A 27500-nucleotide genomic window follows, 5' to 3' on the forward strand; every position below is an offset into this window, starting at 1 on the left:
TCTCATTCTTCCTCATTCTTCACCATTCAAATGCATTCATTAAAGACAAATACAGACTGGACGGATTAACTGCCATCGTCTTTTGACAGTTGAAACGGCCACAATAGATGTCTAAGAATGTAATTACTGCACTTATTTTTTATTTCTTATATCAAACATAATACATAAGGTGATCATTTATCTGCTTTTTTTGGGATGTCAAAAAAGTTGTTTAGTGTGGCTTGGACGACTCAGTAAAAAGTTAGACGTTTTTGAAAAGGCAGCAGGAGGGAACGATTAATCAGCGTTTGCACTTGACGTCTTGTCCCAGCTGCCTGGTCCTTCTCCTTCTCCTTCTCCATCTCCGTCTCCTCTGCCCTCCAGGCTCTGCCTCCAGGGGGAATCTTCATCTTCGCGTCCCAGCTGCACACACACCTGGCTGGGCGAGCGGTGCGGACGGTCCTGGTGCGGGGGGGCCGGGAGGTGGAGATGGTGCAAGAGGACAAACACTTCAGCACACACTACCAGGTGGACACAGATTAATGGATAGCCCTTCCTATATGTTTATAGAACATTTTATAGAACATCCTTTATGTTTATATTTGAATAGCCCACCCTATATATTCAGATTATTTATAGCCCACCCTATATATTCAGATTATTTATAGCCCATCCTATATATTCAGATTATTATTTTTTTATTTTATAGTCTCTACGCAAGCACACACACACACACACACACACACACACACACACACACACACACACACACACACACACACACACACACACACACACACACACATTCCCAGTAATTACAAAGCACAGCATTATCACTGGTTCTGGCAGTGTGCCACAGGAGGACAATCTCATTGGGCTTGATTGTAAAATCCATTAATAAATAATGAGCACGGGATGATGTTCTTAAGACAGCTCCTGATGGATAACCCTGTTTTGGCCCCCAGATAATCCGGACATTGGAGAAGATGGTGAATGTTTTGCCGGTGAGTAGTTGCTGGGTTTGCCTTGGCTTGGTTTACCGCGAGGAGGCCGTTTTAGTGTTGGTGTGATACACGCGTGGTGGAGGAGGATCTGAGGCGGACTGAAATAGACAAGCGAGAGAGAGAGAGAGAGAGAAAGAGAGAGAGAGATAGAAAGAGAGAGAGAGAGAGAGAGAAAGCAGACATCACAGGAACTGCCCGGGGCCTGCAAGCCAGCGACAAAAGCACAGAACCATTGCATTTACTGTGTCAATAGCAGCGCCCACACACACACACACACACACACACACACACACACACACACACACACACACACATGCCGTGCAGGCCCACACACTCAATAAGAGACCAGGCAGACCAGCTCTCTCGCACACACACACACACACACACACACACACACACACAAACACAAACAAATATAAACAGATGTTTTATGTGTGTGCTCTGCCCTTTCATCTCCCTCGCCTTTGCTCTCTTTACATCTCTCTCTCTCTCTCTCTCTCTTCCTCTGGAGTTTGTTCATATTTATAGGGTGAGAAAGGTTTTAATGTTTGTGTTTTGCACTATCATCATTTATACTCACCCTTCCTCACTTTGTCCTCCCCTCCCTCCCTCTCTCCCCCTCTCCCCCCCACCTCTCTCTCTCCCTTGGTGTGTGTGTATCTATAGGGTGATGCCCTCATAACAAAATGCACGTACAACACAGAGGATAGAAACAAACCTACAGTGGTGAGTACTGTACTCCCTTTACATCAGCAAGAACACGGTCCCCACATACACCAGCTTTGCCCCCTTATACACACACACACACACACACACACACACATACTACACATATACAGTACATACACACACACACACACACACACACACACACACACACACACACACACAACGAAAACAATATGGCCAAACCTAAATAGAATATGCACACGCATGCATTCACATACTGTACTGTAGGTGCTTGTCGATGACACACATAGCCAATAAAGTTCAATGTTTCCCAAACAGCACCCAAGTACGCGTGAATGCACAGAAAAATATAATTATCATATCTCGGTGCATAGTGTGCATGTGCAAACCACTGACTTGTGCTGATCATCCATAACCTTGTAAAATGAGTCAATCCTGCAGCTGTTGTCATCCATGGCACAATTCCCATAATACACACACACACACACACACACACACAGCATCACCCACTCACTCACAGAGCGTCACACACAGTATGAAATGTGACTTGCCAGGGTCACACAGGGATCCCAGGTACACACGAGTGAGTTTGCAAGGTCCGTTTCCCTGTTCCCACTGCCCCTCCATCCCCTTGCGTAACTTTCATCCGGTGTCCCCATGCTGCAGAACATGACAAAATACACTCCTCTAGAGGGGACTACACCAGGTGTGAGTCGCCCCGCCAACTCAACAGCTGCCCCTAAATCTCCACTTGTGATGTCACAGTTGAGTAGAATTACAGAATTATAGTAACACAGCACACCGGTGTAAATGTTCGGGTCCAGAAAGTAAAAGTCCTGCCATGTATTCACTCGGCACCATCGTGCCCGAGCACCCGAAATGGAATGATTTGGATCCAGCGATGACCCCGTGTTCCTTTTAAGCCGGAGCCGTTGCAAATTAGTGTGGACGAACATGAAAACATGAGTCCATCAGGCCCTCTGGCCTCAGGGATGGTCAACACCCTGTCCACTCGACAGACAGATTAAACTAATCAGTCTGGACTCTGCTGAACTGATTTGCGACAGGGCTGAGGAGGACCACAGACAAAAACAAACCCAACGTTAAAACACAGCCATTAAAATATTAGTTAGAGTCAGGGGGGGTCGTGTCGCACTGCAGGTGGACAAGGGTCATTGATTGACAGTCATATATTTTAATTGGGTGGGGTAAACAAGCCAAAGTAGAGTCGTGTTACAAGCTGCCTCCACACAATTCAAAAACACATTGAACAGAGTTAAACTTTGGATTCGTGCGGGAACTAAATTGAACTGCCCATTGAAAACAGCAGCAGTTCTAATTATGGTGACTCATTCTCCCAAATCACTTGGGGCTTAAGCACATCCGTGTTAAGAGTCATCTTGTGGCAATTTCATCCAACAGCTAACACTCGGTTGGTCATTTTGTGCATTAGGGAAACTTGACCAAACTTAATGAAAACTTCAGAAATGTATTGTATTGCGTTCACTCATTTCAATTGTTTTTCCTTTCACTATTTTTCCTTTCCTTTTGAGTTCTTTAATTTGATTCTTGCTTAGAAGAATGAGATTTATTGACATTAGAACATACGACTTGATTCCCTGGGCCATATACATATCAAGAAGTATTCATACAAAGATTCATACATCAGTCAGTTTTTATCGTATTCATGTACAGTATGTATCCAAATTTAAGACATAAGCAAACAATTTCCTCTTCTTTGTCTTGTGTGGTGTCAGGGTGGCTTTGGCATCATGGAGGAGATGTGTGTGAACTACGTCCACTACTACCCACGCACACAGCTGGAGCTGTGCAAGAGCCACGTGGACCCTGGATACCTGCAGAAGTACTTCAGCCTCATCAACAGGTACAGCAGCTGGAGGCAGACCGGCAGGCTCATGGCTCTTCATCAGTGGGGCTCTGATTTTTAGCTCTGACCCCGGGGCAGCTGCTTATATATCTGATATACACCACACACCACACATGCATGCACGCACGTACAAATACACACACACACAAATAAATAAATATATATATATTATATAGATATTTTCCCCCGTGTCTGGACGCACACACACATACACAGACACAAATAAGTAAGGCATAATGTATAGAATGCCGGTCATTATCGGGAAATAGGTCAGGGCGAACCGGACCACGACGTGCAGCGGAGGGGTCTTGTTCCGCTCTGAAGGGACCTATTTTTCCGATAATGACCGGCATCCTATACATCATCCCGCTTATTACACGGCTACTTGCCAAAACGAAACATTAAACTCCCCACGATATGACTCTTTAGCCCACATAGCCTAGGCTATAGCCTATTTGTTACCGTTTCATTGTGGCTTTTGGTGAGAAACCACACGCTGAACTTGAATCAAACATTCTTTAGAACACAGTTGATCAACCGTCTGCTTTCACTTTTGAATGAAGTTCCAGTCCTTACGCAGTAATATGAAAGACGTGAATTAGAAGCACAAAGCCCATTTTCCTTGACAGCGGTCTGTTATACTTAGCAACGGTCTGTTATTGAGAATTAGCAGACCACCTAACTTTGGCAAGGCCCATTCAAGTGAATGGAGCATTCTGCAGCACTCTGAAGAGCCGTGTAATATATAAATGTATTACACGGCTCTTCATAATGCTGCAGAATGTTCCATTCACTTGGACGCACGCACACACACATACAGTATATATATTCTTTCCCCTATGTCCGGGATACAACCTTGATTGAGCAGCTGATGCTACAGGTTTTGAACACTGCAGTCTTCCATTCAATTTCCTTTATAGTGCCATAATGTATGAGTATATGTTCTACAGAGCCCGGAAGGAAGGAAGGAAAGAAGGAAGAAGGGAGGCAAGGAAGGAATAGATAGATAGATAGATAGATAGATAGATAGATAGATAGGAGGGAATGTGAACCTTGATCACCCTAGATCAATCAAATACACACAGGAGAGATATTGAATTTCTAGTGCAATAGGTAGGGGATTTATCATACCTGTTAATTAACACCTAAGCGTATTTACTATCAAAAAAAAAAATGCAACACCAACAAAGCAACCTTTGTGGGCAAAAATCCTCATCAACAGAACAGCTTTCGAGAGCATTTCACTGGGGTGATCAAGCAGGCACCTACCTTCATCGGTGCTCCACTAATAAGGAGGTCCTTAATGATGAATGAGTAAATGACGCATTTACAGTATATAGTGCTTTTCTACTCCATACTCAATTTTGTGCCTCACATTCACCCATTCACACACACACACTCGTACACCAATGGCAGAGGCTGCCATGCAAGGTGCCAACCTGCATATCAGGAGTAGTTTGGGGCTCAGTATCTTGATAAGATAAGATAAGATAGATAATATAAGGCTTTAATGTCTTTTAGGTAGAGAAATACCGTATGTCTTGGGCAAATCGAGAGTGTGGTTACACAAATTAGAAAACATACATTAACACAGAAGGTGAGCTAACACCAATGAACACAGAGACATACAGTATAAACATAGATATAGGCTAACTTCACATCCACACAAACATAGCAAAGTCCCCCAACCCACACACACCCACACCCACACTCACACCCACCCATACTTGTACCCACACACATACACACACAGCCTGCCCCCCCCCCTCCCATACTGCTACAATCCAGTTAATATTGCACATGATATTGCACAGTCTGCATGTTAATAGTTAATATTGCACATGATATTGCACAGTCTGCATTACACACACACAGCCCTATTCTAAACAGCATCATAACACTATGGTAATATTGCACATGATAATATTACAATAGAGACCTATACATCTTGCTCAAGGACACTTCGATAGGGTCAGGAGGGGTGTGGGCTCGAACCAGCGACCCTCTGGTGACTGGACGCTCCTCTACCTCCTAAGCACCGCCGCTCCATAGTCTATATGAGAATCCGAATTTCTCACAGATCTATTTAAAGCCCTGTGGAACAAGTCTTGTCATGCATATTACTGTAAAATAAAATGGCATGGCATTCAAAAGGACTACCACGGTCCTCTGGTAAACGCCACTGAAGTGATACACATCTGAAGAACCCCTATTTGGCCTTTAGAAACAAGAAAGAGCTCTTTAAATGAAGAAAGAAAAAAAAAAATTAGGCCCTTTTAGGCCCGTTTTAAAAAATGATTTTGAGATTGCGCAGAATGAGGAAACACGGCTATAAAAAGCCTCCCAGCATCCTATAAAAAAACCCACAAACAAGCACCTGGCTCCACAGGCTGGCTATTCACACATGACAGTACGAGTAAGTAAGAGTCCGCTCTGAATAGAGCTGGAGAGAGGCTCTTATCTGGCTTGAACAGAAATGGAAATGTGATCTACTGTTGTTACATTGAGGTTTCCACTGGGCTTTTATAGCAGCTGATGCTTATTCACAGGGATTTTACAAGCTCCACTCCTTCACTGGTGGTACTCAGGATGTTGACCCCTCAATTTTGCACTTTCTTCACAAGCATACACATACACACACCTGTACACACACACATGCACACACAGACACATGCGTACACACAGATGCGCACACATTCATACACACACACAGATGCGCACACATACATACACACACACAGATGCGCACACATACATACACACACACAGATGCGCACATATATATACACACACACACACGCAAGTGTACACACACACACACACACACACATGCGTGCAAGCGTGCACACACACACACACACACACACACACTCATGTGCACACTCACACCTATTCTGCCTGGCTTCTCCAGGTTCCATGGGGATGATACGTGCACCTGTGCCCGGCCCGACGTGACGGAGCAGTACAACTCCCTGCACTGGGACGCCTTCAGCGCCGAGGTGCTGGACTCACTCTACACCACTTCCCCCATCTCCATGCACTGCAACCAGTCTACCGCAAAGCTTTTCCCTGTGAGTACACACACACACACACAAACACACACACACACACACACACACAACCTCCCCTATCTCCATGCACTGCAACCAGTCTACCGCAAAGCTTTTCCCTGTGAGTACACACACACACACACACACACACACACACACTACCTCCCCCATCTCCATGCACTGCAACCAGTCTACCGCAAAGCTTTTCCCTGTGAGTACACACACACACACACACACACACACACACACACACACACACACACACACACACACACACACACAACCTCCCCCATCTCCATGCACTGCATCCAGTCTACTGCACAGCACTTCCCTGTGAGTACACACACGCACACACACACAGTCACACACTCCCTCTGGAATCTGCCACTCAAGTGTCACACCAGTGCCGACATAAGAGCTGAGCGGTGCTTTCCGTTCCTGCCCCCCCACCCCCTACTAGCAACGCAAATTCACCACCATCTTGATGTGTAAAAAAACAATGGAAACAAAGCAGAAGTCGAATGTGGATATCACAGTACACAACACTGATGAGTACATACACACACACTCACAACACTGATGTCAGTGCTGGTGTGTGGCTGGCTTGACTCACTAACATCAGTCTCATTCACTCACATAACATAATCATTTACATGACATCACAATCTCATTTTCTGACATCACAAATGATTTCTGTGACACCATTGACATTCACTGACATGACAATTGTATTACCTGATGTCACAATCTTATTCTACAACATCTCAGTTGTGTTGCAGTCTATGGCTCTCATTTAACTCACATTTCGTGACATGACCCTGACATGCCAACTTCCAAAACAATCCCACTCGACACTTTGACACTCATTCTCTCTGAGGAAGTAGGAGGTTTCTACTATAAGTGCTCTTCAGTCCAGCCCCACAGGGCTGTTTCCAGGCACTGTTAATGACAATTAACATATTTTGTCGGTCAACTCATTTATAAACCCAAATTAAACAGTACTTTCAGATAAGAAATGTTCAATACGGTAATTTCACTATAGTTTATAGTGTATAATGTATGGTGTGTGTGTGTGTGTGCGCATGTTTGTGAGCCAATGTATGTGTTTATTTCTATGTATGTGTGTTTATGTACATGTGCCTGTTTGTGCATTTGTGCTCGTGTGTGTTGTGTCAGGGTGATTGGGACAGACAGGAGCTGCCCCAGGTCACTAGCCGGCTCCAGAGGCCAATCTACCCCTGTGAGGTCGGGGGACGCCCTGCCATGCCCCCCTCAGGCACCCCGATGGAGGTGAAACCTGACCAGCTGTAATGCCCAGGAGTAGGACACCCTTCCTGGGGTCGGCGTGTACACCTCTCCCCCCTCCCCCCCTGCTCCTCTGGAGGTTCTGTCTCTGTCAGAGTCCAGTCCCTAATAGGGAATATAACCTTGAGGTGGTAAAAAATGTCTGAAACAGTCAAGAGTGTGTCCAAATTTAAAAAGCAAATGTCTTTAGATAGTGTGAATAAATTGTGGTATGCTGTGTAATGATTCTCTTTTACATGTTACCTTGCCTAATAGTAATGCTATATGCCCGCTTGTGGTGGTTGGCTCTTCCATTTCTTTTGCCTGAGGAAGACCCAGCAGGGTCGAAACGTTGCAACACATTAAATATATGGGAGTTTTAGCAGAGTGCGGGCATCTCATTCCTTTGCAGTTCTAGTTCCATTTGCCCTGCACCTCACCGGTGGGGATGTGCACACTTCCACTACTACTCAGTGGCTCTTCCATTTAACCATGTAATTTTATGAGGGACATAGTGAGGATAAGAAATGTGCATAGAACATACATCTTTATTTCCAACAGCACAGGTTTGATGACGGTGCACTCTGCACACTGTCTGGACAGAACTACTTACTGCATGTATATGTCACACTCAAAGCATTAGTGGCCAGCAATTAGTGTTTTTACTTGGCTTTGCATAAAATACTTCAGTAGGAAGGCTGGCATAGATTGATATCAAATCGGTTCTCTTTGTGATTAAAAAGGGAATGACTGCAAGGTGCTGCATGCACAGCTATACACTATTCATCTCTAACCTTGCAAGATACAAGCACGATATTGAGCGAGGCAATATCCCATAATAATGCTTTGCTGTTGCTTTAGCAACTATCCCTCAGGAACTAGCTGCAGATTGGCAGAACATAACTCTCACATTCACTTTCATTCAAGACTCTTAAGAAATTGTAGTGGATTATAACTGGTGGTGTTGTCATTGTGTGAGTAATCAAATGGTTACTTATGTATGTATGTATGTACATTGGACATGTATGTACATTATGTATGTAGATTAGCTCTATTCCATCTGTTTAAAAAACACTGACCATCGTACAATTTTACATTTGGCAGTACATAATCACTTCAAAGTCCAATGTTGGTTCCACAGGAGTCTGTCACAAAGAAAGAATAACTGCACCAAATAAATGAGATTTGACTGCTATCTAGCACAAGATTTGCTGTATGGTATCCTGACAGTACAACAAGCAGCACCACAGTCCTCTGAGCTACCTGAGGCTACAGCATCTGTTGTTTAATACTCTGACTGGTGATTAAAAGGTACATTAAAAAGACATTGAAAAACAGAAGTATTTCTTTACAAAATCACTGAAATTCTTTGCTTTTTTAGAAAAAAAAGACGTGGTATCCTTGACTTTAAGGCACAAACGGCTTATTTCTCACCATAAAATGTGGGTGAGATCAGGGCGGGTTTATAACCATGTGGTGGCCGTGATCAGGGCAGGTTTATAACCCTCCCCTTTCAGACCCTCATGGTATCTTTGTGCGGCTCAGCTCACAACAATCCTCTGACGTGATTGGTGCATGTCAACACCCACTCCGCCCACCTCCAGCTGTAGACACACCCACCCTCCCCATGCGGGGCGAATGAGAGGGAGGATGAAGAGGGTAGGGAGGTGGGGGCAGTTACATCCTGGCCTTGTGCAGCTGGCTTTGATCCAGGGGCGCGTCGTAGATGCCCTTCACCCGCTTGTTCTCGGGGTCAAAGGGCGACTTCAGGTGGGCTTTGGCCTTGTACACCACCCCCATTCGCTCCAAGGTGAACTCTCCACTGCGCACAAAGTCAGGGTTCGCCTAAGGAGTGACACACACACACACACACACACACACACACACACACACACACACACACACAAATAAATATGAAGACAGGCACATAACAATAAACATGAAAAAGATGCAATACAGAAATATGAAAGGTTAATTCAATACTGAAAGCTGCAGAATAATACTGAAACATTTCAGCTGCACAACACACCCACACACACACACACGCGCTTCTCTCTGCACTGGGTGCTGTGATCTATAAAGTGTGGCTGAAATATGTGCTCGGACTGAGAAGTGGAGGCTTCAATGGCGGCATTCTCATTCCATCCACCTGTCTGGCCTGCCCGCCACTGAGGTAAACGCAGCCCTTTAAAATGCCTCCTCCCAAAAGGCCCGTCAATCAGTGCACTCGCGTCTCAATGTCAGAGCACCGCGTCTCTGTCTCTCTCTCTCTCTACTCGGTCACTCGCTTTAGTCTTATAGTCTCTCATTCCTTTTCATCTCTCTCTCTGTCTATCTCTGTTTCACACACATATACACTCTGTATTCCTCTCTGTTCCCTACACTCTTTTGGTTCTTGTCGGCTAATCTTTGGTTCTCGTCACTCTTTCGGTTCTCGTCGGCTAATCTTTGGGAGGCCTCCTCTCACTGCGATGCTCTTCACGGCTAACGCTGCTGTTCTGTCGTATTGACATCTTTATACTGTATATACAGTATGAAGGTTTACAGAGAGCAGCTGCCAATGTTATCAACCAGATCAGAGCCGGATGAGAGCCAGATGTTCTGTGCTTCACACATTCCACAGCTCATACTCCACCCAAACAGACATCACAGGACAGATCCATTTGACCTATACAACCTTTGACCTAATCAGCATCCAGTTGACCTATACGACCTTGACCTAATCAGCGTCCAGTTGACCTTTGTTCTTACTGACGTGCAAAGACTATTGAGAACAGAAACTGATAGAGACCAAAGCCCTGATTGCTGGACTGGCAATTCGAGCTGAATTACTCAAATTGCCATAGTTACATTTCCTTTTTGTGCTTTTCCCCTCTGTTAAGCTAATGACTCTGTCAGATGTGTGGTTTTATGGTTATGGCTGAGGATTTATGGAGCGATGGGAATCCATGATGGGATCAAAGATGGGCATGAGAGGGGAGGAGAGGAGAGAGGAGAGGAGGAGAGAGGAAAGGAAAGAGGACAGGAGATGAGATAATAGAGGAGAAGAGAGAAGGGAGAAGACAGACGAGCGAAGAGAGTAAATGATTCTGCTGCATCTGTGGGGCTGACGATGAGAGCATTGCGCAGAGCTGGGTGGAGTGTGTGGAGGGGGGGGCAGTGGAGTTGTGGGGGGGGGGGGGGGGGGTTGAGGGGGCAACGGAGCTGTTACTACTGATGTGGCCACTGAAGGAGGGGCAGGGGCGAGGACACGGGCACAACATGGGCACAGCATGGGCAAGGACATCTTCAGAGACTTTTTATTACTTATTCATTTTTATTACTGGATTATCGGATTACTTGTTATTTTATAAATAACATGGTGATTTTTCTCTACATAAATTGATTGATTCATTGATAAATTGATTGATTAGTTAGTTGATTGATTGATTGATTACCAGACCCAGATCCGCCCCAAATCAGGGGTGTGCTTTCACAAAACACCGCTGTTCAGCACACACACACACACACACACACACACACACACACAAACACACGATCAGCTTCCACTCGTCAATGAGAGCGTCTACCATATTGAGCCCTCTCTACCCTAGTCCCCATGGGCCTGCTCATCTACACTACAGTGGGACGCAGTACAGGCTGGAGATGAAGTAGGAGTCCGCTGTTGCCTCCTGCTACGCTGCCTGCATATGAACTTAGCTCCCAGACATAACACTCACGTGTTATGAAAATATGAAGAGTTTGGTTTCAAAACGCTAATCCCCCATTTTAATGAATTTTCAGAAATCATTTTTTCCCATTTTGTTTTCCAAGTAATTTCAGTAGAACTGTAAATGGGTATTATTTGATATATCTTTACTCAGTAAAAGCAACACAACAGCAATTTGATTGATATTACCTGGAATACACAATTAAATAGCATGTCTTTTTAATGTTTTTAGATTTAGAGATATAGCATTTTGGAACCAAACTCTTCATATATACGGACTGCTAATTTTCAGCATACTAAATAGTAAATGTCGGGCTTGTGCAAAATTCCAGAATTGAATTGAAACTGGCTCTTAAATTCCAATTCAATTCTTGAATTTCACTTGCATTTCAATTGAGTGTCCCAGTGACGCCACTTCCATTTGCCTCCATGGGACCTATCTTTCAAAAAATTTTGAACGCCAGTCTATGGCGAAAAAGAAATGATTTTCTGGTCCCGGTTGACTTGTGCCTTGAATTACCCATATGATGTTTGTAAATTTTAAAGACAATTTTTCATGTAAAGACATTTGCAGTTTGTTTTGTAACTATTGAATTACAACATTGTGAAAGATCATAATTCCAACGACTACAAACCCATCAGTCGCGCTAGTGACGTTAGCTCATTCACAGCCACACTAGATTGTACAAGCTTTCCTTGCCGATGAAAATACCATGAGTCAGAGGATTAAACACATCAGGTAAGTTGTATTCGTCCATAGACTGTACATTAGATACTGTTAAGTGACATAACAGGCAGCAAGATGCAACCGTTAACTAGCATAACAGCTAATCTTATCGTTTCATTACGTTGGTGACATAGCCTACATCGTTCGAGACGAGAGATGTAGTCCACTGAGCGGATTCGCACAAAACCAACATAACTTTTGAAGTCTATCGAACAACAGTACTTTCTTGACGTGAACAATTATCTTTTAAATTCACACACATCATATGTGAAATTCGTGGCACAATTCAAACTGGACCAAAAAATAATTGTTATCTCTCCATTAACTCCGGTTCATATTTTTTTGAAAGATAGGTCCCTTGTAGCGGAAGTAAAACGGAAGTCACTGGGACACTCTATAGAGTACCGAAGCCATGACGTAGCGTTGCCAAGGCAGCAATTTCACTGGATCTAAACAAATCAATCTACCATTAGAAATCACCATAGCGGTGGCTTTCTTAATCTATTTAAATAATTTTACAACGTTTCTAAGACGTTAGTATATTTTTTTTACACTGTAGGAATCACATACTACAACATATATTCATACCAACATGATCAAATTCGTGACTACAGAGTTTTATTTTAGCATGGGTTTCCCCCGTAAAAGAGACCTGCATGTGACTTCACAGCATGCGGTTAAAATACTTAAATTCACGGACATGTTTTAGCTTTATTTTTTTGGCAAAAAACGTCGCTCTTAACAGCCGCCAGTCTTTGAGAAGACGTGAAATATCCACTGGAATTTTGTTTCTTTCTATTACACCTGCCAGGGAATCCGTGTTATGTGGCTAAGCTGCTGCCTAGCAGGTAAAACACGTTTAAATGGATATATTTTATTTTTATTAGCTAGAAATGATGCCACATGTCTACATTCAATGCTATTTATGCCACTTCGAAAGTTTGTTTAGATCCAGTGATTCTGCCATCATGGAAACGCTACGTCACACTTCGGGACTCTATTGAAGATAGACTCTCAAGAAGAGTGAATGCTCAAATTTCAAGTAATCATCATTCACATCATACCATACCATGGCATTATGTTGCCGTTATGGACGTGACAGTTTTGCATGGAATAGCCCTATAATAACAGGAGATCTGTGTGTGCCCTTGGCTGATGCAAACACCTTGATTTTCTCTGGAGGTGTTTCCACACCTTCTCTCTCTGTCTCTCTCCCTGGTTTTGACACCAAGACAAGCGTCCACACCTTCTCTCTCTGTCTCTCTCCCTGGCTTGGACACCAAGACAAGCGTCTGCACCTATGTGAGGTGTGGGCAGAGATGGTGTACAAAGAGCTCGGCAAATCACGCTACATGAGAAAAGAACAAAGCATCCTCTGACTGAGACTACAATGCTTTAAAAGAGTTTCAGGTTTTCGCCACGGTAGACCTCGCAGGACCCACCAATAAGAAATGTGCAGAACTTTTCCTCTCGCCTTTTTTTCCACAGTTAGCGTGACCTCCCAGAGCCTGTCGATTCCCAGCGCATTTCAGATCTCCATCTGTCTGTTCTCATCACTCATCCTACTTATCTCTCTTCTCTTTCCTCTTTTCTCACTCTTTTATTCAGATGGCCTATATGGTCTTTATTTCAATACAATGTTTCTATTAATGAACAGCTTTCAGGTGTCCTGGGGGTGTATAATGACTATGTTGCCCACATCAGTGTGTTTGTCTGTATATTTGTTGTGTGTAGAAATGTGTGTTTGTGTTTGTGCCAAGTCAAACTAGATGAGGCAATGCGAGTGAGTGCTTACCTGTGTGTGTGTGTGTGTGTGTGTGTGTGTGTGGTGAGCAGAGATTTAAAAGGATGTCTCTCGCCTGACAGAGTTCACTTGTCTATGCTTCTCCACACACACACACACACAAACACACAGGAAACCTACCACACGTAGGCAAACAGCTCAACAAGCATTCCAAATCAGCCACATATACTGCTGACACACACACACACACCACCCACATAAATACCTGAAAACACAAAAACTGACATGTGAGAGGGACAGAGACAGACCAAATCCAGAATGTGGCTGACTCACCAAATAAACACACACACACACACACACACACACACACACACACACACAGACACAGACACACACACACTGCATTAGACAATAACCAAACCCAGGGGAAAAAAAGCACAGCACACTGCTATGTGACAGTAGAGAGGCAGAGCAGTGAGAAGCAGAGAGAAAGGGAGAAAATGAATGGAAGGAGAAGAAATGACATGAAAGGAGAGCTATTTAAAGACTAATAATGAGCTGGCTTACTAGGGGGTCCTGGCCGTGGGTGTGAGGAGGGGTCATTCTGATCCTTTAACCGTCCGCTACCAGGACGGGATGAGGCCTTGAGAGAGCTCTTGACCTCTCCTCAACACTAACTGTGTTTACAAACTGTGTGTCGGTACGTGTGTGTGTGTTTGTGCTGCTTCTTTTCTATCTCTCTCACTCTTTTTCTGTGTGTGTGTGTGTGTGTGTGTGTGTGTGTGTGTGCATGTGTTCATTCCTAGTTCCGGTGGGTTCTCACATCAGGCTGTGACTCACAGATGATAATAGCAGCGTCTTCAACACCCAGGCATAAAGCAAGGGAACAAGAAAGAGAAAGAGAGAGCGGCGTGCAGAGGGGGAGAGAGAGTGAGAGAGAGGCGTGGGGAGGGGGAGAGAGAGAGAAGTATGGAGAGGGGGAGAGAAACAGAGAGAGGTATGGAGAGGGGGAGAGAGAGAGAGAGAGAGAGAGGCATGGAGAGGGGGAGAGAAGGAACAGAAATAAGATAGATAGGAGAGGAAAGAGATAGAGAGGATTGAGGAAAAGAGAAAGAGGAGGAAGAGTGAAGAAAAAAGAGGAATGAGAGACAAACAAAGCAGATGGAGAGAGAGAGAGAGAGAGAGAGAGAGAGAGAGCCCGGAGAAGAAGGACGTGGGCGAGTCAGGGTGCCAGAGGGGCGCATCAGTGAAGCGTCTCTAAAGAGCAGGAGGGGGGAGGGGGGTGGGGGGGCGAGGGGGGCACTGCCAATCAGCACTCATCCTCCCGGGCCCCCGAACGAGCAAATTACACGCCCGGCCCACTCACAGAAAAGCCCAGAAATGTTCACTAATGTCTTTTTCTTTTCAGGAGGTGATTAATGTGTGTGTGTGTGTGTGTGTGTGTGTGTGTGAGAGTGAGAGAGAGAGAGAGAGTGAATGTGTGTGTGTGTGTCTTTATGAGCAACTGGATGACATAGGGTGGGATTAGGAAATGAGCCCAGGTCAGATTTGAAACTGGGTCCCCAGTGTGTTCGTGTTTTGTTTATTTTTTGTGAGTACAGTATGTGTGTGTTCATCTGTGTGTGTATGTGTGTGTTCATCTGTGTGTGTGTGTGTGTGTGTGTGTGTGTGTATGTGTGAGCATGTGCTGCACTGCACCTACCACGCCTCCCTCTGGATCGCGGATGTATCCATATCCAATCGTCTTATCGATGGCATATCCATATTCGGAACGCCGCAGGTGTCCAACCGGCACGCCATTTCTGAAGATGGCCTCCAGACCAAACATGGGCACTTTCCTGAGGTCCAAACCAAAAGTGCGCACACACACACACACACACACAGGAAAGGTGTTAGGAGAGTTAGGAAAGGTGACTTATTTTACAGTTGTGATGGTGATGTGTGTGCGTGTAAAGTCATGTGAGTGTGATCCACAGGAGGTGAGAATATTTGGTGGCGAGTGCTGCGGGCGACTCACTCGTCCACGGTGAAGCAGACAATTCGCCGGCGCAGCCCCGCGGCCTTCTGGGCCTCCAGCACGTCACGGCCCAGGAAAGGGATCTTGCTCTTCATCTTACAGGTGAAGGCAAGCCCCGCCTCCAAGGGCGTGTCGTCAGGGCGCAGGTCAGCGTGCCAATGCCTGTATCCTGAGAGAGGGAGAGAGTGGGAGAGAGGGAGAGGGGGACAGAGAGAGGGGTAGAGGTAGAAGGATAGAGAGAGTGAGAGAAAGATAAAAAGGAGACCATCAAAGACCTGTCAAATTAAACAGTTCCTTATCACCAGTCATCAAAGTCATGCTTCATGAGTCATTAACAGACAAAAGTGTCTTTTTCACACACCATTTCTCCTCAAATAAAACCAAATTATGATCTCTTCAGAGAGAAAGACACTTTTAGTCCCCTTCTCTCTGGTGATCGGGTTCTTGATCTTTTCCACGCAAGACATTGCTGCCCGTCAACTGTTCTCTCCAAAATGACCAAACTGCCAGAAAGATCCCCTCTAGTGCGACTGAGGAGCACTGAATGGACTCCAATAGTTTCTCTCATCCCAGACTCTTAGAGAGGGAAGCAAACACACACACATTCAGCCTGGGGGCCATCAAGACACGATAGCCCCGTTTACATGGACACTTTAATGACATATATAAACACCTTGATCGGAATAAAACTGCCAATCTGATTAGAGTTTTAACCAGAATGACAGGAGTGGTGTATTCTGTAAATCTGTGTATTCTCTCAAGCAAAAGCAAAGCAGAAATGGCTATTCCGATCAAAGATTCTGGAACGCTTGTACATTGCGATCAAAGATTCTGGAATGCTTGTAAATTCTGGTCAAAGATTCTAGAACACTTGTAAATTCTGATAAAAGATTCTGGAACGCTTGTAAATTCCAATCAAAGATTCTGGAACACTAGTAAATTCCGATCAAAGATTCTGGAACGCTTGTAAAACGATTGTGGAACACTGATTGGAATAGAATGTACCCCATGTAAAGATGACACAACATTTTCACGAAAAAGTGTCTATGTAAACACTGCTCCAATCAGATCCATCTCTCAGGAGAAGAGGGACCGAGAGGACACACTGTAGTTCCTTTACGATGTATGATTTGTCATGCCAATAAAGCACGTAGGAAGTCAACTGCACTGAGGACAGGAGAGTAGGAGCAACAGAAAGGGAACCTTATGTCCCCTTACTAGAAGAGGAACGTAAGAATGAGGCAACAGAAAGGGAACGTTATGTCCTCCGAAATGGGGAGATGAAACAAAAAACAGAAGACGAAAGAAAGAAAGAAAGAAAGAAAGAAAGAAAGAAAGAAAAAAACATAGAGATTGATGTGTTGTGTTTGGTCCAGTGCAGTTGTGTTTCCGAGAGAGAGATCACAGAGGAAAAGAAAAAAAGAGAGAAAAGAGGAATATAAAAAAGAAAGTAGAGGGGAGTGAGAGCCCCAGGAGAGAGTGCTGTGTGGTGCTGCTGTTGTGTGTGTGTGTGTGTGTGTGTGTGTGTGTGTGTGTGTGCGTGTGCATGTTCTGTGCGGTCCAGTGGAGATGGGCTTGATGTGATGGGGTGACCTGTTGGACATGAGAGGGGCTGAGGACAGGTAGGTTTCACGGTCCAGCAAAATGAGAGAACATGGGATTACACAGAAATGAATACTCATTACACACACACACACACGCACGCATGTTCACACACACACACAAAAGCATGTTCACACATACATACAGTACATACAAACATAGCACACACACATAGAAAGTCATACCCTTGTGTATGACATGAGCATTTGCATTGAACTTAGTCCCAAGAGTATGTTATTTCACCGCTGAGCTAAGCTGTGTGAAGATGCAACAGTGTTCTCTCTCTCTCACACACACACACACCATTTCCATTTGGGAATGGGATGGCATATAATAGGGGAATGGCATATAATAGGGGTATCTTACACACTCAACCTCTCTTGAACCCTCAGCTCCGTGTGTGTGTGCGAGTGTATGTGTGTGTGTGTGTGTGTGTGTGTGTGTGTATGTGTGTGTGCCCATGCACTGCTGCTAATGTGCAGTCACAGTGCAGTATGTGCTTGTGTGTGTGTGTGTGTGTGTGTGTGTATGAGTTCATCTATGGGGTAATGCACGGCTTGGCTGCTACACTCTTGTTCGTGAGAAGTGCCTGGTGGAACATGGTTTAGCTCTCTCTCATTTCAGGAGCAAGGACTATTGTGACAGTGCAACATTATTTCAGGCTTCTGTGGTGTACCTGTCTGTCTCCAGTGGTGTACATGACTGTCTCCAGTGGTGTACCAGTGTCTCCAGGCTTGTGTCCTAGTCACCGTGAGGCAGTGTGAGGAACAAGTGTTGGTGCTGATGTTGACCGTGCAACTGTCATGGAGACCGTTTCTACCAATCCCAGACATGCAACCTTGTGCTCATCTCTCCTAAGCTTGTGGTATACAGTTGGGTTTGTGTGTGTGTATGTGTGTGTGTGTGTGTGTGTGTGTGTGCTGATGGCGTAGTAATGGGTTTAGTTGAGATTTATGCTATGTTAATGCATTTTCCTTTCCTATTTTATAAACCTGAAGAATGCTTATAACAGAGAACCCCCGTCACACAGAAACACAAACTGAGAGAGTTAAAGAGAGAGGAAGACAGAGAGAGGAAGACTTCTCTGTTATAAGCATCTTTTAAGCATCTTTTTTAAAGTATATTTTTTTGGTATTTTTGCCTTTATTCTGATGGGACAGTGAGGAGTGACAGAGAGAGATGGAGTGGGATCAGGACATCACCACGGGCAGGACTGCGTGGGAACTAAGACCCAAATATGGCGTTGACAGGACATCACCGCGGGTGCCAAATATGCCGTTGACACTGCAGCCCCTCGAGCCTCAGTTCCCCCACAGAGAGTTGCACGGAGACAGAGAGATGTGCGTAAAGATGTGAACTCACCCTTCTCTATGCTGAGCGAGTCGATGGCCCTGTAGCCGGCGTTGCAGATGCCATGCTTGGCCCCGGCGGCCATGACGGCCTGGTAGACGGGCATGCAGGAGTCTTTGGGGATGTGCAGCTCCCAGCCCAGCTCGCCCACGAATGACAGACGCATGGCACGCACCTGAGGTGGCACACAGAGCAACGCTCTCGTCAGAGAGAGCAGGACAAACTGGACAAGCACTCGGAGACCTCTGCCCAGGTACCCACAGTACCCCAAGACCAGAAAGTTGGTGGAAGGGAATCGGTCTCGAGGTGCAGTGAGTTGGATCTACGCCAAAACGTAATGGGTTCTTTCTTGGCTACACCTGCCACACCTCTCCATCAAGTTACGTAAAAATCAGGATGGTGGTCTTTGTGAAATCCTTCTTATAGACACACGGACAGACCGCACAGAAAACTTAAACGTCCCTTGGCAGAGGTCGGGGAAATAGCAATACTGGGGGATGTCTCAAATCCAAATGTGGCAGGATAGAGGACATCAGGTTCTTCGACATGACTAATGAAAACCGATTTGGGGAAAATGTCATTGGAATAGACAATGCATTTTGACAATGAAAAATCAATATGAATTTTCACTCAATGGCCTTTGTGGTTCATGAGGAAGTAGTTTGGCTCTATCGACACTATTATTAAGGATGGTTGTGGTTTGGCACTTTTTTGGATGGCTTTGATTTGGCACTTTTAAGGACGTACGTCGTTGATGGAGAAAAGCTCTATCATGTGTTAGTGATGTCAGATGGCCAGATCCCAAGAGCTTAAGGACAGACCAACAGAGACCAGTATCACATCACAGCTGCACCCACAGTCCACAACCTCCAATAGGCTGCATTTCAAATGTGCCCACAGTGTACAGTCAACAGTCCATCTGGCTTATATGTAACATGTGGTCCACAGGGGGTACTCGTAACTTGGTTCGCATTAAAAAGGTTCATCCTCATAAAGTTCCCATATGGTCCCAGTCTCTGTGGTTCTTTTGTAGGCAGCTCCAGTGCACTCTGGTAGAAAAACACACAGTTGCCATGTGCATGCACAAATGACTAGTCAAGGCCCTGGAAATCAACGGGCAGAGGAGGAAGCTAACAACACAAATAGCATGGGTTTGGATTCCCATACCGTCCACATACTGTACATATAAATACACTTACATACACAATACATACACATACATACACATACAGGGTTCCCACTCTAAGTGAAATGTAAAATTCGATTACTTTTCCGTGACTTTCCCTGACAAAAAAAATGAATTTTCATGACCTACTATATAATGAAGGGTACCCAAGATTTCTGAACAGTCGCATAGCGTTCAAAAATCTTTTACTTTTTTAGAGTGGTAGATGAATAAATGGGCATTGAATAAACAAAGTTGGACTAACCACAACTACTCAAGAAAGCAGTGAAACTAATAACCAGATATACACTAATTCTGAGTGAAATATAATTGTATTACTGGTAATGTATTTTTTTTTAGTACATTGTAAACTGCTACAACAAAATTCCCTGATATTCCATGACTTTACTAGCCTGACTCCGCCCTCCTATGTACTTCCGCTCAATTTTAATTTCCCTTCAGTACGTCGTCTGGGTCTGCAGTATATTCACGGGTTTTCTCCTGCAAAAATCTGCAGGTCCAATCAGCGAACAGAGGGAGTAGCTGAGAACAATGACGTTGAGGTCATGCGGTAGTTTGAGCCAGACATACGTCACGACCAAACGTTAGCAAATGGTTATGGCAGATCCAGAGTGGCTCTGGGCAGATTCAATAGTTTTAAACTTCAACAGAGTACTCGCCTTTAAGGAAGTTAATGCTTGGCAATGGAAAGTGGCCAGACAAATGAAATGTACGTACGAGAGTCTGGATATTTTCAGGCTATGACTTTACCCCTAAAATGCTAAAATTCCCTGACTTTCCATGTCTGGAATATACTTTCCAAAATTCCATGATATTCCAGAAATTCCATGACCCGTGGGAACCCTGCACATATATACAAAATGCATACACAATATATACTGTAGATATGTACTGTATAACTGTGTGTACTCACACTACACTGTCTATTTGGATAAAAGCATCTACATGTATGTGCTGTACATCTGTATAACCCTGTTGCTGGTCATGCAAAGTTCAAAGTTCAAAATCCTACAAATGACAAGCAGTGGTCAGACCAACAGCCCTGTCCAGCTTTGCCCTGCCATGTGCGATACTGACAGGGAGTGACTTTGGATTGGAGTGCTGGAGACTGTGAATGTGAGTGATTGAAGGAGCTCATGATTCATGATTAAAGTGTTTCGTTAATTAGCGGCCACTCAGATGCCCCGCTGATGAATGGAGAGTGTAATGGGACGGACGGAGAGATAGAGAAAAAAGGATGGACATAAAGCATCTGGAGAGAGGGATAGAGAGAGAGGGATAGAGAGAGAAAGGGATAGAGAACAAGAATGGGCATAAAGCATCTGGAGAGAGATAGAGGGATAGAGAGAGAGAGAGAGGGATAGAGAACAAGGATGGGCATCAAGCATATGTGGACAGAAAGAGAGAGAGCAAGAAAGAGAATGCATTAAAGGTAGTTGGAAGGAGAGGAGGACAATGATATGGGGACATGGCAAAAGGTGGGGAGGGAAAACTGAAATGGAAAAGAAAGTGTGAGAGAGAAGGAGGGAGGGAGACGGAGAAGGAGAGAGGGAGAGAAAGAACAGTAGAGGAGAGAGAAGGAGGGAGGGAGATGGAGGGGAGAGGGTAGAGGGTGGGAGAGAGTAGGAGAAGGAGAGAGGGGGAGAAAGAACAGTGGAGAAAAAGAGAGAGAGAACAGGAATGTTAAGGAAAAATGAGAAAGGGATGAAGATGAGGGAGGAGGAGAAAAAGTGTATATGGAAGACAGGAGGGTAGAAAGAGAGAAAAGGGGGAATAAGGAGGTATGAGAAAAGCAGAGAGAGGAAGATAGAGAGAAAGAGAGAGAGGATAGACAGGACGAGTGAGGAGGAAAGAAATAGAAGAGGAGAGGTGAGTAGGCATGAGAAGAGAAGGAGAGAAAGAGAGAGAAGGAGAGAGAGGAATAAAAATAGAAGGAGAGAGCAATTTGATGAGGAATGAGGAGAGTGATGGACAAAAACAAAAATAAAGAAACCAGTTTAAGAGAGACATGACAGGTGAGGAGGTATGGAGGGATAGTGAAAGCTTAAGAAGTGTGAGAGAAGGAGAGAGGGAGGGATAGAGAAGGAGAGATATAGGGGCACAGAGGTGTGACTAATGCGACTGGAGCAGTGAGCCCCAGAGGTGCCCCTGTCTGTCTGACCATCTGGCCCGCCGCCCGCCGCTCAGCCCAGACCCTGGAGATGACGCCCCCCCCCCCCACACACCCCCCGGAAACACACATCTGACTGGCCAGGGACACCTGAGCATATCTGTGTCCAGCCCACACATACACATACACATGCACGCACACACACACAAACACACACACACACACACAGACACGCACACACAGGGTGGTGGGAGAGTTCCTAGATTGGCCATTCAAAAGCATTAAGGGAGAAAATGAGAGATAGACATAATAAAGTATGTGCGTGTGTAAAGTTGAATGAGAGTGATGGGACAGAACGTGTGTGTGTGTGTGTGTGTGTGTGTGTGTGTGTGTGTGTGTGTGTGTGTGTGTGTGTGTGTGTGTGGAGGTCTGTGTGTGTGTGTGTGTAAGAGTGTGTGTGTGTGTGTGTGTGTGTGTGTGGGTGACAGCCTAGGGGAGGATCTGAAATAGATCTGTCTAGTCTGACAGAGGGGGCTATATGATAACTTCATCCTGAGCTGAGTGTGTGCGTGTCCTGTGTGCGTGTCCTGTGTGTGTGTGTGTGTGTGTGTGTGTGTGTGTGTGTGTGTGTGTGTGTGTGTGTGTGTGTGTGTGTGTATCTATCCATGTCTGTTCCTCTGTATATATGTGTAGGCCTATCTGTGGGTGTCTGTGTGTTCCTGTGACTGAAACTCCTCTTTAAGGGACTATAGATAAGTGCAGCTGTATCTAAAATGTCCCCCATTCCCCCAGCTGGATGGTACTGAACTCCTGACTTCTCACAGAGGAGGATTACTGTGAAGGCTAATGCTACATCCTGACTTCTCACAGAGGAGGACTACTGTGAAGGCTGATGCTACATCCTGACTTCTCACAGAGGAGGACTACTGTGAAGGCTGATGCTACATCCTGACTTCTCACAGAGGAGGACTACTGTGAAGGCTGATGCTACATTCTGACTTCTTACAGAGGAGGACTACTGTGAAGGCTGATGCTACATCACGGACGCTACATCAGCTCTTCTGACTGACTCGCTGGGACCACAGGAGCTTGTCTTGTTCGTGTTGAATATTCACTTTCCCTACTGACTTAAAGGGACACATCGAGTTTTTTGGAAATTTGCTTTATTTTGTGTCTATTCCACATGCCCTTCTCTTCCCTCTGTGTGCAATTAACTTAGTCACCTTTAGCCTAGCTTAGCATAATATATTACTTTATTATATTCACTGGAAATAGTTTACACCAATCAGCCTACAGCTAGCCAATAACTAAAGAGAAGCTATGGGCTAACTAGTGTAACCCATTTCCAAAGAATCATGTTAAGCTAGGCTATGAACAGAGAAGAGAAAGATGAATCATGTTAAGCAAGGCTAATGTGTCAGATTAAGTTATAGCATGTATAAAGAAGAGAAAAATGATTCATGTTAAGCTAGGCTAACATGTCAGACTAAGTTATAGCATGAACAGAGAAGAGAAAGATGAATCATGTTAAGATAGGCTAATGTGTCAGACTAAGTTATAGCATGAACAGAGAAGAGAAAGATAAATCATGTTAAGCTAGGCTAACGTGTCAGACTAAGTTATAGCATGAACAGAGAAGAGAAAGATGAATCATGTTAAGCTAGGCTAACGTGTCAGACTAAGTTATAGCATGAACAGAGAAGAGAAATTCCGAGAATTCTCGGGCTAACCGTTGATGTGCAGTGGGAAAGGTTGGGAATAGGCACCCACCAGCTCAGCACTAAACTCAGAGCGTGGTAAACAAAATCGGATATTTCAGGCAGTAAAAGTCCCGGGAGTTAGTGGTTAGTCCCATCTCCCAATGTCTGCTTGCTTGGTTAGGAGCCCTTGGGTAAGTAAAAATCAGCAGGACAGGTGACGGGGAGATATATCAGAGTGGTAAAGGAGAACAAGGGATGAGAGAGAGAGAGAGAAAAGCAGAAGGAGAAGAGTGACAGGTAGGGGGAGATATGGAAAGACTGACAGAGAAAAATAGAGTGAAAAAGTGATGGGCGTGATAGACTGACAGAAATGATGGGGGTTGTGGTGGCAGAATGTGTGAAGAAGAAGAGACAGAAAGAAAGAAAAAGTGTGAAAAGAGAGAAAGACATATAGGAGGAAGTAGAAAAGTACAGAGTGCACTTTCTCTCATTTTGCCCTTTTTTCTTTCTCTGTCTCTCACCCTCTCTCTCACTTCCACTCTCATATACACACACCCGACTGCCTGCAAGTGATAGTGTGTGTGTGTGTCACTAAGCTGTTTACCCTTGTCTGAGAGGAGAGTTATATATCCAAGGAGACTCTCAAAACAGGGAAGGCATGCCCTTTTATCCCTTTTGTCTCCTAATTAGTAAACAACACATTACAAAAGGGCAGTGCTGAACCGTCTGTCTGTCTGTCTGTCCTTGTGTCTATCAGCTACTGTGTGTGAGTGTGTGTTCACCTTGTGTCCAGCAGAATTCACTACTGTGTGTGTGTGTGTGTGTGTGTGTGTGTGTGTGTGTGTGTGTGTGTATTGTCTATCTATCTGTCTGTCCTTGTGTCCATCAGCTACTGTGTGTGTGTGTGTGTGTGTGTGGGTGTGTGTGTGGGTGTGTGTGTGTGTGTGTGTGTGTATATGTGTGTGTGTGGTCATGTGTGGTCTAAAAACTTAGACCTGTCGGGCCATGTGTGCTGTACATATCTACAGTTCTACACAAAGTGCCTGTCATAATGCTATGCTGTAATGTATTTTATCTTTGAACTGAATGATTAAGGATTTCATATTGAGACATAACCTGTAACCTATAGCCTACCAATGTGTGACCTGTAATGGCAAATTACATATCGGAACGTCACAAATTACCAACAGTCCCGTATGTCCAACCTCTTACATGTATGCGTTACTTAATATTGATTTCTATACAAACCAAGACGGCGTATTCCTAAAGAAACGCAAGCACCCACACCATAAGTGTATCTTAATTAGCTACAGTATGTACCAAAAAGTACATTTTACCGTGACTCTGTACAAATCCGCTTTTAGCTTCAGTGGAATGTTGAATTGCGACGAGAATTCTCGGGCTAACCATTGATGTGCAGTGAGAAAGGTTGGGAATAGGCACCCACCAGCTCAGCACTAAACTCCGAGCGTGGTAAACAAAATTGGATATTTCAGGCAGTAAAAGTCCCGGTAAGAACCAAACTAGACTTTGTTCAAATCTACACACCAATGGCTACTGAAACATGTAAGGTTCATTTATCAAATGTTATTTTTTTTTTATTTTTTTTTTTTAGTATATTTTTTGGGCTTTTTTTATGCCTTTAATGACAGGACAGTGAAGAATGACAGGAAGTGAGTGGGAGAGAGAGTCGGGGTGGGATCCGGAAAGGACCACGGGGCGGAAATCGAACCCGGGTCGCCGGCGTATGGTGCAGGTGCCCCAGCCAGTTGCGCCACAGCTGGGGCCAAATGTTATTTTGAAGTATTAAAAAACATCATTGTTGAATTTTTAAACGAAATGGTTGATAATTAGCATGTTTACAATCAAATGAATTCATGATGTTTTCTGTATGTAGTGTGTGTAGTGTGTAGTGTAGAGTGAATTCAAGATGCTAGCCATTATATCTGTTTTTGTTTCCTTTTATATTTTATGTTCTTTCCATTGTAACAAACACTCTGTAAAATGTCTTGGACTTGACTTTACTCCATTGTATCCAACACATCCAACAAGTAGCCAATGATTTGTTAGGGGAGGAGTTTTCCTCCTGTAAAAGGCGACTTTCCCTGTAGTTTGGGGCTTCGCCTTTAACTTTCATTTTACTTCACTTTCATTTCTCCACTGTCATCTATCCCCCTCCAACATGTTCACGACTCTTTTCGTACTTTTCTTTACTCTTTCGTTTCGCCTCATCTCATCCTTGCCGGGCCACCTGCAAGCGCCGTTCGCTCAGCGCACCAGCCAAACTACTGGGAGAAGCCAAGGATCCTCACAAGAGCGGACATGCCAAACTAGGATATTGGAAGAAGGCAAGGATCCTCGCTTGAGCGGCCATGTTAAACTAGGCTACTAGGAGAAGGCAAGGATCCTCGCAGGAGCGGCCATGTTAAACTAGGCTACTGGGAGAAGGCAAGGATCCTTGCAAGAGCGGCCATGCCAAACAAGGCTACTGGGAGAAAACAAGGATCCTTGCAAGAGCCGCCATGCCAAACTAGGCTACTGGGAGAAGCCAAGGATCCTCGCAGGATCGTAGCCTACAGTGTGAACTTATTATTTTCTATCCCTCCTTTTCCTTTAACTCTTTTTCCAATGGTGTGTTCTTAGTAGCCTACTAAGGTCATTTAGGTTAGCTTATCGCACCTCCTTTTATTCTGAAATCAATATTTATCCTATAACCTTTTCAATATAGTACAACCTTATTCTCTGGTGTTCTGATTCCCATTTATATGGGACAAGGGTATTTCTGCGTTCAAAAGCTAGTGTTTTATTGTGATGATCAGACAACCTCTGAGGCCAAACATCTCCGTGCGTGAGTCACTTGACGGGACCTAGTCATAAAATATCGCCTCTAAAACTTAAAATAGGGGTAAAGCTTATATGACAAAAGGGAAGATGCACGGCTTAGCCCGTCAAGAGCCCGTCAACCACCTATAATAAATGCTTGTGAAATTTTAGGTTTTGACATCCTGTTTAGAAGAACTGAAATAGAGAAATGACTGACGTCAAATTCGGGTGTTACCTACAGGTGTGCGCGTGTGCGTTTGTGTGTGTGTGTGTGTGTGTGTGTATGTGTCTATGTGTGTGTGTGTGTGTGTGTGTGTGTGTGTCTGTGTGTGTGCGCGCGCTCACCTTGTGTCCAGCAGTGGTCACCACTTTGTGAGAGGAGAAGGGGAAGGCTTCGTTGCTAAGGTCTGCATCCACAATCTCCTGGAGAAGCTCCCGGCTACAAAAAAAAAAAAAAGAAGTCACAGGATTGGTCAATTAATCTGTCAATCACTAACAAAATCACAGCATTGGTCAGTTAATCTTAATCTGTCACTCACTAACAAAAAACTTCAAACAGGCCTCATCTGTGGGGGTAATAGAATAATAGAACAAATAGCTTGATGGTAGGAGTCATTTAGGGGTACATATTCAGAGC

General features: G+C 44.5%; 2 protein-coding genes across 3 annotated transcripts in view; one reads left to right on the plus strand and one right to left on the minus strand.

Moving 5' to 3' along the window:
* The window catches only part of dbh (dopamine beta-hydroxylase (dopamine beta-monooxygenase)), a 21540-nt gene extending 13618 nt beyond the window's left edge, over positions 1 to 7922 (plus strand). Inside the window, exons 7-12 of the mRNA XM_076284975.1 lie at positions 364 to 507; positions 945 to 983; positions 1650 to 1709; positions 3431 to 3558; positions 6473 to 6632; positions 7788 to 7922. Of these exons, the coding sequence (XP_076141090.1) occupies positions 364 to 507; positions 945 to 983; positions 1650 to 1709; positions 3431 to 3558; positions 6473 to 6632; positions 7788 to 7922 (666 nt within the window). The remainder of the gene's footprint in view (positions 1 to 363; positions 508 to 944; positions 984 to 1649; positions 1710 to 3430; positions 3559 to 6472; positions 6633 to 7787) is intronic.
* A 503-nt stretch (positions 7923 to 8425) lies between these two features.
* The window catches only part of sardh (sarcosine dehydrogenase), an 86768-nt gene continuing 67693 nt past the window's right edge, over positions 8426 to 27500 (minus strand). For both annotated transcript variants that reach the window (XM_076283901.1, XM_076283902.1), the window contains exons 17-21: positions 27209 to 27302; positions 19057 to 19219; positions 16093 to 16261; positions 15778 to 15913; positions 8426 to 9740 (exon numbers count right to left, since the gene is read on the minus strand). In XM_076283901.1, coding sequence (XP_076140016.1) covers positions 9573 to 9740; positions 15778 to 15913; positions 16093 to 16261; positions 19057 to 19219; positions 27209 to 27302 — 730 coding nt within the window. In that variant the 3' untranslated portion in view covers positions 8426 to 9572. The remainder of the gene's footprint in view (positions 9741 to 15777; positions 15914 to 16092; positions 16262 to 19056; positions 19220 to 27208; positions 27303 to 27500) is intronic.

This window comes from Alosa pseudoharengus, unplaced genomic scaffold (genome assembly GCF_046254945.1).
Source record: "Alosa pseudoharengus isolate Yale_2024_CS ecotype anadromous, Long Island Sound unplaced genomic scaffold, YU_APseudo_1.1 YU_APseudo_1.1_scf_14, whole genome shotgun sequence".
Classification (NCBI taxonomy): Eukaryota; Metazoa; Chordata; class Actinopteri; order Clupeiformes; family Clupeidae; genus Alosa; species Alosa pseudoharengus.